The 11,772-nt window shown below is 40.0% G+C and overlaps 1 protein-coding gene across 1 annotated transcript; it reads left to right on the forward strand.

Annotated features, from left to right (window-relative positions):
• Positions 1-1,139: 1,139 nt before the first annotated feature.
• AKAP17A (A-kinase anchoring protein 17A) lies at positions 1,140-7,724 on the forward strand (the record flags this gene model as incomplete). Its single annotated transcript, XM_079550325.1, has 4 exons — positions 1,140-1,901; positions 3,989-4,137; positions 5,229-5,469; positions 6,822-7,724. 4 exons carry the CDS (start codon positions 1,140-1,142, stop codon positions 7,722-7,724), a joined length of 2,055 nt encoding a protein of 684 aa, XP_079406451.1.
• Between the last annotated feature and the right edge of the window lie 4,048 nt (positions 7,725-11,772).

Below are 11,772 nucleotides of genomic sequence, written 5' to 3' on the forward strand. Positions count from 1 at the left end.
GGGTGATGGAGCACTGGAACAGGCTGCCCAGAGAGGCTGTGGAGTCTCTTCTGAAGACCTGTCCAGATGCCTTCCTAGCTGGGTGTTGGACTTGATCTCTAGAGGTCCCTTCTAACCCCTACAGTGCTGTGATTCAGTGGCTGGACAGGGCCCTAAGTACCCTGGATCTAGCTGTAGGTATCCATGTACGCTGCAGGGTAATTGGACGATTTGATCCTTAAAGGTCCCTTCCAACTCAAACGATTCTATAATTCTTTGCTCTGAGGGAGAACGCAGATATAGCGAACACAGCGCTCCACGGCACACAGCGCAACCACTCAACGTCTTCCACCGCCACCGCCACCGCCACCGCCACCGGCCGCCGCCCGCTGCGCATGCGCCACCGCCCGCTCTGTCCCACTCCACCACCGCCGAGGCCGCCATCGCTCCCGGACAGGAAGCGGAAGTTGCGGCGGCTGCGCGCGGCGGCGGCGGCGCACGCGGGGTTGGCGGCCGTTTCCTGCGGGGCCCACCCGGCACCCGGCCTGGCCCGGCGACTACGGGTGAGGCGGGGAGGGGGCGGGGAGCCGCGCCTCCGCCGGCGTCTGGTCGGGGACGCCGTCGTGGTTCGTAGTGGTGAGGCTGCCGAGGGCCGGTGGCGGGGCTGCGGGCCTTTATATAAAGGGGTGTTTTTGTGTCGTTGCAGGCAGCTCGCGAGGAGCCTTCCTGCTGGCGAACGGGGCAGCCTTCGCAGCGCTCCCCGCTGGGGTGCGTTTGTTGTTCGGGGCGGGCTGACGTCGCTCCCGTTCCTTCCTCCCTCCCTGCAGCAGGGGTAGCCGAGCCGCTTTCCGAGCCGTCGCCGCGAGCCGGCTTCGTGTGTGCCCCGAGATTGCCGTCGGCTCCTTTTCTTCTGAGGCCTTGCTGAGTTTTAATTATTTGTAGGTTCTGGTGGTTGTAAAGTAATTTAAGATGTTTGTACCGCTCGGTTTTAGCTCGGTAATTGACTCTTGTGTTAGGAGACGTTGGTTGGGAATGGTTAAATGTCCAAAGAATTGGATTGTTTACGGATAAGGGCTGTTTTATTTGACTACTGTGGGCCTGCAACTTTAAACTTGCATCTTTATTTTATTTATTTTTTCTCATCCTGTGCTTTTTCTGTTATGGCTGCTGCAACGATAGTTCATGATACATCAGAAGCTGTAGAGCTCTGTGCTCCCTGTGGGTTATACCTTAAACCCATTACAAAAATGACCATCAGTGTGGCACTTCCTCAGCTGAAACAACCCGGAAAGTCCATTTCGAACTGGGAAGTGATGGAAAGACTGAAAGGGATGGTGCAAACCCATCAGTTTTCCACTCTGCGGATTTCCAAAAGCACGATGGATTTCATCCGGTTCGAAGGAGAGGTTGAAAACAAAAGTTTAGTCAAGTCTTTCCTTGCGTGCCTCGATGGCAAAACGATCAAGCTGAGTGGCTTCTCTGACATTTTGAAAGTCCGTGCCGCAGAATACAAGATTGACTTTCCTACCAGGCATGACTGGGATTCGTTTTTCCGTGATGCAAAAGACATGAATGAAACTTTGCCAGGGGAAAGGCCGGATACCATTCATCTAGAAGGCTTACCTTGTAAGTGGTTTGCAGCAAAGGACTCTGGCTCAGAAAAGCCAAGTGAAGAAGTCCTTACAAAAGTTTTCCAGAAATTTGGAGAAATACGTAATGTGGACATACCCATGTTGGACCCTTACAGAGAAGAAATGACTGGCAGAAATTTTCACACGTTCAGCTTTGGAGGCCATTTAAATTTTGAAGCTTATGTTCAGTATCGGGAGTATGCAGGTTTCATTAAAGCCATGAATGCCCTGCGAGGGATGAAGCTGATGTTTAAAGGCGATGATGGCAAGGCTGTGGCTTGCAATATAAAGGTGAGAAGCTCTTGTCACAGATAAATGTTAATTTCATAGTGCTTAAAGCCTACAGTTGTTTACCAGCTGGCATTACTGTACAGTTTGGGGAACCAGTCCTAATGCAGTTCTAAAAGGAAAGTGGTAGAATAAACATGCTGTTAGACTGTAAACAAAGCAGGATGAGGCTTTGCTCTTGCTTTTTTTTTTTTTTTTTTTCCCTAAACAAAGCATTTACTGATACGAAAACAGCCAAGCAACTACTAAATATTGGGAACGTTACTTGTTAGATGGATTTTATAAAGTAATATATATTTGCAAATCTTGTGTTTTAATTTAAAAAATGATTTGTAGCAAATTCAGACTTGCTATGGCTGACTTTGAAGTGCATTTTCTTTTGTATACACTAACAATTAGAAATTCTGGGAAGAGTAATAGCCTTTATATTTAATACCTGTGTTGATAAGGAGCTCTATCTGTCAAGTGTCAGAATTGTGAAGTAATGCTGCGTGGTCTCTATGGCCTGTGGAATACTGAGTTAATTGTGATTAGCGTACTTCATGAACAGAAAGGCCATTCAAACATTGAAACAACATGTTAGCCTATTTTTCTGTGAATCCAGTGTATTGAATTCATAATATTTACATACTGAGTTCTTCAGATCTTTTTCTCCCTGACCTCGTTGTCTTAGAAGTTATTGGTGGGAGATTATCTGTCAGTCTCTTCACGTTATATCTGTGCAAGTATGGCCTAAGGAAAGGTTGTGATATGTTAGGAGACTTGTCTGTGTATTTGTATATTGGCTGAATTGCTTGCTTATTTCAGTATATTTGATTTTCATTCATCCAATGAGCAAGCAGATTTCAGGAAAAATCTTGAGTACTCATTTATGTAATTTGGGAGCATGCAAATATTAATTAATTAAGTTCTAATTTAGGCAGTTATTATCTTGTTATCAAAGTTGGTCAGCTGAAACATACATAGTGTTGTACCTATACCCTCCTATTCTCAAGGGGATGTGAAATTCAAACTGTCACTCGCGTGCAGTGGATTGAGGTTCCCAAATTTAGTTTCTCTGTGCAAGAGTATGCATGCCTTCCTGGCAGCTGCCCTGGAATTGATAGCAGAGAGAGAAGACTGTGTCTGTGCTGTCAAGACAGATCACTTTCATGCGAGGTCAGAAGACTGTCCAGCTCTGTTTCTACAGGACTTTTATTGAAACATTGTTTTTATGTTGTTTGACATGTTGACTTCTTCTGTGCTCCATGGTTCATGTCTTCCACAATACAGCAGCCTGTGTTACAGATCCCTGCTTGCACGTGGGTGGTATTGCAGAGTTATGAAATCACTCTGCGGTTTGGGTTGGAAGCGACATTGAAGATCATCTATTTCCAAATGCTCTGCTGTGGACAGAGGTGCTGCCCACTAAACCAGGTTGTGGTATTTCACACAGGATTTGAGGACAGCACGAGTGCGATGTGTGTTCTTGGGTGCAGCTGGACATGGCCAAGCTGTGTCCATGCATTCTAGAAGATGAGCATTTCCCCAGATCTCACTGTTCAGTTGTATGCAGCATTATCGTGTTGTGTTTCCTGTGTTAAATCTATAGCTATAAGCAACAGCCTAATATATCTCAATTTGTGAATCTTTAGGCTAGGGTAGGTGAGCAGGCACTTGCTTAAACCAGATGCTAAATGTTTTAGGACTGTTTATATTCCCCAGAAGAACTTCAGGATTGCAGGGTTGCACACAAAGGGAAGCCTCTGTTAAGGCCCATTTCTGCCTAGAGCTGTGGCATACATGAGTTGAAATTTCAATTTGCTATTCTGGAAAACATTGGACAGCCTGGGCCTGAACCTCATGCAGTTTACAGCTGGCTGTCAAAACACAGAAAAGTGTAAATTGGTACCTCATTGTTCTAGCATGTAGGAAGTAACCTTCAGAGACATTTCCCAGTCATCATCTTATGGTTCTTTAGTGCTTGTTTGTTTTGGAAAAACACTTTGTTTCTGACTGTATTTACACTGTCTTTTGTTCTGTTGGTTTTTTTTTGTTGTTGTTTGTTTGCTCTGTTTACTTACATCTCTTTTAACTTATATTCTATGAAGGTTTCTTTTGACTCAACAAAACACCTCAGTGATGCATCAATTAAGAAGCGTCAGCTTGAAAGGCAGAAGCTTCAAGAGCTTGAAAAGCAGAGAGAAGAACAAAAACGCCGGGAGAAGGAAGCTGAGGAAAAACAAAGAGAGGAAGAAAGGTAGTTATTGCTTATGGCTCTCAGTTATATCCTGAACAGTAAAGTATGGCTAAATTGCAGTTACTCATTCCTGTTTGCATCTATAGAAAACAACTGAGTACTTGCAAAGTTTACTTACTCCTGAAGCTGAAGCAAAGCACTTAAAAATGGGTGAGAATATTGTAGTCCTTTCAAGGTAGTAAGGTTCAGGGATTGTGGGACTTGGAGATGAAGAAGAATAGTTTGAACTTTTTTTTTTTTTCTGTAAGTATTTAATTGTAGGGTCTTGAAACACATTTCTTCTACTAGTAAGTAACAAATATTGTAAAGTTTGTTTGCTCGTAGCATTGGTATTTTTCTAGAAAAGAATGAGATGAAAGCATATTGAACAGTGGTATTTTAAGAAAATGGATGTAAATCCAGATGTCACGTGAGTTATTCAGAATATAACTGTTAATGCAGATTTTTGATGCCCATTTGTTTTGATGGGTATCATTTCTCACTGCTTAATTTTTAATTATTTAACAGTTTCTAGAAGTGTGATGTAAACCATCTTATTGAAGCAGAACTATTAATTTACTCAGTAAGTTATTTAGGTTGTCACATATACTTTTGTTTGGTTCAACGTAACAAACCTGCAAAATAGTCAGTTTCTTTAAAATAATCCATTGTAAGTCTGATCTCAGAAACCTTTAACATAAGCTACTGTTTTTCCTTGGTGCCTGCAATAAAAAGTACCAACCCACACACTCGTTAATTGGTTTGGAAATTTTCATCTCACTGTGATGATTGATGCCTAGCTGCCCAGTAATGTATCATTATTGTCTCTATAGAATTGGTTTTGGTTTTTTTTTTTTTTTTTTTTAATCTCTTATAACCATGTTTTATGTTTGAATATCAGCATATTTTTAAATATTGACAAGCTGGTGATTGTTTTTATCAGCACACGTAAGGGCTAAAAAAATGCACTGTTTTTTATTTCAGTTATTCAGTAATCAACAAACGTATATTAAGAAAAAAACTAATTCAGAGTACAAAATATATTTTTATATGTAGCCAGAGTCTAAAGTTGCACCTGCCCTAGACAAGGTAAAAATCTAATCTCGTTTTAGGAAGCAGAGAGAACTTGAAGAATATGAGAGAGAGAGAAAAAGAGAAGAAAAACTGCGCAAGAGAGAACAGAAGCAGAAAGATCGTGAAGTTCGACGAAACAAAAAGCAGCTTGAGAAACTTCAAGCTGAAGAACAAAAGAAACTTCAAGAGAAGATAAAGTTAGAAGAAAGGAAGCTCCTGTTGGCACAGAGAAATCTTCAGTCCATTAGGCTAATTGCAGAACTGCTAAGCAGGGCAAAGGTAACTATTATTTATTGCAAAAGCTAATGAGAAACCCGGCAGAACAACTGACGTAGGTGGGAGTGGGGGGCTGCTGCTCCTCATGGGGTTGTACTAAACCTGTTGTTTAGTTCAAAAATTCAAAACATTGCAATGAGCCCTTGGTAAAATGTGCACAGAAAGGTGAATGAAAAAGTGAACTTGAATCTGTAGTCCTTCCAAGACTAATTGGTAGTCCTCTCAAGGCTAGGAGAAGAATGTAAACATGATAACGTTAATTAAACAGACGCTAAGATATAAGACTCCTCGTTTCTGATCTGAGTTTTGGTACTCTTTCCACTGTAGCCTTTAGCAGTTCCACTGTTTCGGGTTTCAGAGAAAGGGGTTTCATTATTTGATGTTTAAAAAACATGTAGTATGATTTATACTCAGGAGCAAGTAATGTCAATTAAAGTTTTGAATGTTAGATTCTGTCTCTAACAGTGATGGTTTTATTTTTTCACTAGTATTTGATTAAGATTTGGGTAAAGTTTTGTTAAGGTATTATGTAATACACTTGAAATTTTTTTTGCAGGAATGAAAAGCAGTGTGGCAAAGCACACTTTGTTCTTTGATGCTGGTCTATCTCAGTAAGGTTTTTGAATGAGAGCTCATACAGGGCTAAATGGTCAATTGTATGCTGGGAGAAAAGAGGAGTAGTTCTTGTGGGCTTTGTGGCCAAGTAGACTCATAAAATAGGAGTTTTATTTTCTGTCTATAATATTGAGGACTGTACCAAGCCATTTGGGGTGGAATTAAAAAAAAAAAAAAAAAAGTTTGAATCTCTCTTTAGTGTCATGTGTCAGTAAAGTGATTGACAATGTGAGAATCAGTTTCTACGTGATTGCTTTTTTTTTTTTTTTTTTAATAGATCTATTGTAAAATAGTTTATGAATTATAGGTCACAAAACTGTAGGAGAAATTAAGTTTTAAATTTGTCTGAAACCTTCAAGTGTTGAGCTTGAGAATTATCAAATATTTCAAATTGCATGTTGCTCTTGCTTGTGTGTTACATTTCTCATACTAAGGGTGCATAAAGATGAAGCTTTTCTTTGCATTGTGAAACTGCTGAAACTGAATCCACAACATTCTTGTTGATGTTATACTGATATTTCACTTTACAACAACTGCATGTTACAGCATTCTTTATTTATTTATTTTTCTCTCCTGTAGCAGAGGAAGCAATCCTTTTATTTTAGGACCTTCAACGTCTGTTCATAAGACATTTTATTTTCTTACCAGTTTGCTGCTTATGTGTTATGGTACGACTTGGAAGCATGAACAGATCTATAAGTATTTTCTTTACTGTTACTTTCCCTTTCATTGTCTTTCAGACAGTAAAGCTTTTGGAACAAGAACAAAATGAAGAAAAGATCCGTCTTCAGCAACTAGAGGAGAAACGAAAGCTTCAGGAGGCTGAACTCAGACGTGTGGAAGAAGAAAAAGAAAGAGCATTGGGGTTGCAAAGAAAAGAAAAAGAACTGAGGGAGAAACTACTGAACAATCTTCTTAGCAAGAAAATGGATGCAGTTCATCAAAGCAAAGAAGAAACGGAAGCATCTCAGTCTGGCACTGTGAAAATTGCTAGTGATGTTCCGCACACCGTGTCATCCAGCTGCATCACTTCTACCTCAGGACAGGCTGTTACAGACAAACTGGCATCAGACTCTCAAAGAGAACTACCATCCCCTGAGAATGTAAATGCTCAATGCAAGTATTTGAATGGCAATATTCATGACAGAGTTGATGTCAGAGAAGGTCAGAAACTTCATACCATGGACTCAGAGAGGTGTTCAGAGAAAAGAAGTTCAACACTGTCATGTGTTCCTGCCAATAACCAGAAGCAGAATACCTGCAAGAAGGACTCGCGCTGTGAGCAAAGCAAACAAAGCACAGAGCCAAGGAGAAGAAAGAGCCGTTCATGTAGCAGCGTAAACACTGATGAGAGTAAGGGTAAGCGAGAGAGAACCAGGCACAGAAGAGATGCGAGTTACCAGGATGAAAGAAGGAGGAGGGAAAGGAGGTATTATAGACACTCTAGCAGAAGTTACAGTCCTCGACGAAGTCATAGTCCTCGTCGAAGAAGTGTAAGCCCCAGACGTTCACATTATAGAACTCACAGTAGTGAACGTAAACGAGACAGAAGAGAAAAAAGCCGTAGTCGTAGAAGCTCAAGCAGGAAACGAAGGTACCGGAGGAGATCACTGAGTAAGCAAAGGAGTACTTGGAGTGGGTAATGGAGGCCCTGACTGTTTGAAAAGGCTGTGGTTGGACACAAGGGCCAGAAAGTCGTAAATGAGACCTCACTGGTGTGACTGCTATAAGAAAACACTTCTGATTCAACCAATGCATAACTTGCATCTAGTCCCTAAAATAGATGCCTGATTTTTTGAAGTTCTGTTGTGCTTTGTTGTCTCTTTCTAGGTTTCTACCACAGTGTAGTTGTACTGCTCGTATTTGAATTCCTACTGTGCTAAAAGCCAACCTGCTTTCTCGATTTTTTTCAGTTTTCTAAATTGTAATTTCAGCTGATTTACTTTTTCCTCTCTTATGTATGTGCCAGTTACAGGAACTCCAGTTGTGACAAGCTTTGACCTACAGATTTATCTAAAATGCTTTCTGGTGTACTTAATGAAATCATGTTTAACAAAGTAGAATTTTTCCTGATTGAGACAGATAACAAGACTTTCGTATGATTCTTAAAACTGACTATTAAGATATGCAGGAAATCTTTTAAACTGCTGTGATTCCTTCATACATCTGTATAGTGCCAGGCTTTGTTGCCCAAGCTATTCTGGTATGTAATGCCCTTTGTGTAGTAATACTTTCCATGTAAGAAAGGCACACTGGTGTAGGAAGTAAAAAGCAGTGGTAAAAAGGTGGAAAAGTTGTTTTGTTGCCTTGTTGACATACTTGGCTTTTAATTACTTCGGGTGATATAGAGCCACTTGAAGCGTTTTTTCAGGTACGTACAGAGCTAACCATTGTCTTTTGAAAAAGGGGCCTTCTTGCTAAATTATTTTTACTTGTGGTGTTGGAAAGTAAGGCTGCAGTGTCTCTTGTTAAATGCATTTAAGACTACATTTGCTTCTAAAATGGAGCTCAGGAATATGAAAAGCTATAACGTTACAGTGAAAGAGTTTATTTTGCCTTTTTATGGTAAAATTAAAGAGAAACCTGTTTCCAGTGAACTGAAGTCGCTGTTTTCATGTGTCAGTATGTTAATATCTGCAGAATTGTTGTATGAGAATCGTTTTGTTTAAAACAAACAAACATTTGAATAATGAGGCTTAGCTGCTTGTCTTGTCAGTCCTGTCATATACAGCTGCATCCACTGTTAATTCAGCAGGATGTGTGCTCCTGGGGTGCAGTTTTCCCTACACTGATGTGGGGAAACAAAGAGTGCCTCTTTGTTTCTCTCCTTGAATCCACAGACTGATTTATCTAGTCATCTCAATACCACCAGTCTCCTGAATTCTGAGCAGCTGCTTTTGCTGATGAGTTAATTTTCTACAGTCTTTGCTGAAGTATTAGAAATCTATCTACTTGAAGATAAACTTATGTTTTGTAACAGTTTGGCTGAAACCCACTATAATGTTGATTGCAAGTTTTGATGGAATGCCTGTTTGTAAATCTCTGTGACTCTCTTTAGCCTGCTATCAAATAACTGATGTGCTATCCACAGTTTTGTCATATTTGAGGGAAGAGAAAAAAAAACAATTGTGATTCCATCTGCAGTTCTGTAAGAAGTTGACCTAAGGCTTTCAATACCAATGTCTTTGAGCTCAGGGTTAGGTTCTTACTCGTTTAGTATTTCCACAATGTATCCTGTGGATTTCCACTGGGATTTATGTCAGGATCTTGGCAATTAATATATGTAATTGGGGAAATGCTAGTATGTAGTGCTACTTTCAGGAGGCCTTCAGGCTGTTAATGCACTGTGTTATTGCCAAATATGAAAGCGCTTAAGGCAGTGGCAGTCATCAAAAAGTGTTCATATTAGGAAAATCCAAGAGATATTATTTCTCAATACAAAAGAAAGCAGTGCTGGATAGGTGGTTTGGCTTTTCGCTCTAAAAAGGCACCAAGAGTAGGCTTGATATCCCAGCCTGAAGTGATTAAATTCAGGTTAAGTTCCCCTGATGTCCAATGCAGTGTCTGAGGTCAGAGCAATTAGGGGCTGACAGAGGCAAGGGGAAGGATGTTTGTCTGTCAGGCTTTGATTGTTTAGCCTGACACACCATATTGAGCACTGTCTTCATACAACATACAAAAAGTACAGTAACATAAAGTATTCAGTTGATTAAAAGCCTAAAAGTGCTTTGAAGCTACTTGCAAATGCTTACTTAAAATGTCACGAGAGAATATGAAGGTAGTGGTCTTTCAGCCAGCTCGACCCAATCACAGCCTCTTAAAACTGCTGCTTAAAGTTGCCCAATAAATATGCTCACTGCAGAATTTCATCTAGTATTAACACTTTGAGGTACTGTTTCAGATGCATGTTTTGCTTCAAAGCTCTCCAAAGTCTTTTCAGTGCTGAATCCACTGAAATGAATATTGCATCCTGTTTCCTTGTAACCTGGGTCTGGCTGGGCTAACGTTGACTTCATTCATAGCAGTGAGCAGGTTGGTGGTGCTTGGTGGTTGTTATTCAGTTACATAGTGAGATGCACATTGACATGGACTCCAAAACAAAAAAAATAATAATGCCATCCTATGGTACCTGGGACTGCAAGATAATTTTTTGTCAGCTGAATGACTGGCATGGTACAGTGGTACTTCTTTATAGACCAACTTCTTTGTCTACTCCATCTGTTCTATCTGTTGGTAACCCAGGACTTGGCATGTTCTAGTCTATTTCACTCTATATGGCCTTGATAATGATGCCTATAGCTGAATGCTTTTGTACTGCAAGTAACCAACAGTACCCACAAGGCAGTCAGTTTAAAACCTGTTCAGATATTTTTCTATTCTGTGCTAAGTGTGGATGTACCGTGGAACTGTAGTGGGCACCACCACGTTTGTGTTATTGGTTCCCAAATTCAGCATTGATGATGTCTTTGAACTGCAAAGAAACTTGTTGAGACTGTAATCTTTTGATACAAACACAGCTATAATTATGTTCTGCTCTGCCCAATACCATCTATTAAAATTTTTTTTCTTATTGCTGAGGTATGTGCTTGTAATACTTCAAAAACCTCGGTGGTGCGATAACATGGAGAACATTATTTTTGATAGTAATCACTTGTTCTGTATTGATTATATGTCATTATATCTCTACCAAGTGCATTCCAGAGGTCTTTGTGTTTCAAATGAAAGAATCTGGAATACCGGCAGGCTTTATAATGGCTTCTAGAAGATTACATATTACAGTCACTGATATTTTATTCTCTTCTGGAAGAATATTGTGATGCTGATTGTCTGCTTGTATTTGCAGGACTGACTTTGAGGAGCTGAAAAAAATAGTTGATCTTCACCTTCTTTAACATTCATTAAGAGTTAACAACTAATAATTATCAAAGACATCCCAAAATGCTTTTGAAGTACTGAATTTATATTGATATGGTGAATATTGGACAGGTACTGACTAACACGTAAGGCTACTCTGTTAACTTTACTCTCAGGCATTTAGCTGCTAGAAATCCAACTGTGAGAATTTCTGCAAAGGTATCTATTTGCATGTTTTAACTCCTGAAATTGGGCTATGAGAATTATGTACCAATGGTTATCTGACTCTTACTCCTTGCTTTGACTTGCCGTGAGATATGCATTACTTTTGTTTCATTGCATCAAAGTTATACGTGTATTATCCCATTTGTTAGTGTTCCTATTTATTTCCCTTGCAAAGTGACTGGAAATAGAGATTGATATCACCGTTATTATCTGAAATATGGCTGGAAGAGTAGCTTATTCAACAGAAACTACTTCCTATACACAGGAATGCTCCAAGCCCTTCAGTGTCTTGTTGTGAGGCTTTTCATCTGCTTACTGGTTGCCGTGGTAATTTTGATAATGGGCAAGTCTTACTGCCAGAAGTAATTGGGATGAGTAAGAAGTGGTTACTAAAACCATGACTATATCCGTATTTCTTCTAATTGAGTCTGCCTTTGTAGAGTAAGCTATTCAGTGACATAAAATAAAGGGATATGGGTGATTAGGTTGTGCTAATAAAACGCTTCAAATGTCATGTGAAAATAGTGTCTTGAAAACTGTTAAGAGTAAATGGTAATTTTAACACTGGCTTCCAACATAACAAATATGGGATTGTGTAGTTGATGACTGATC

Source organism: Tetrao urogallus (assembly GCF_951394365.1).
Source record: "Tetrao urogallus genome assembly, chromosome: 1".
In the NCBI taxonomy this organism is placed as follows: Eukaryota; Metazoa; Chordata; class Aves; order Galliformes; family Phasianidae; genus Tetrao; species Tetrao urogallus.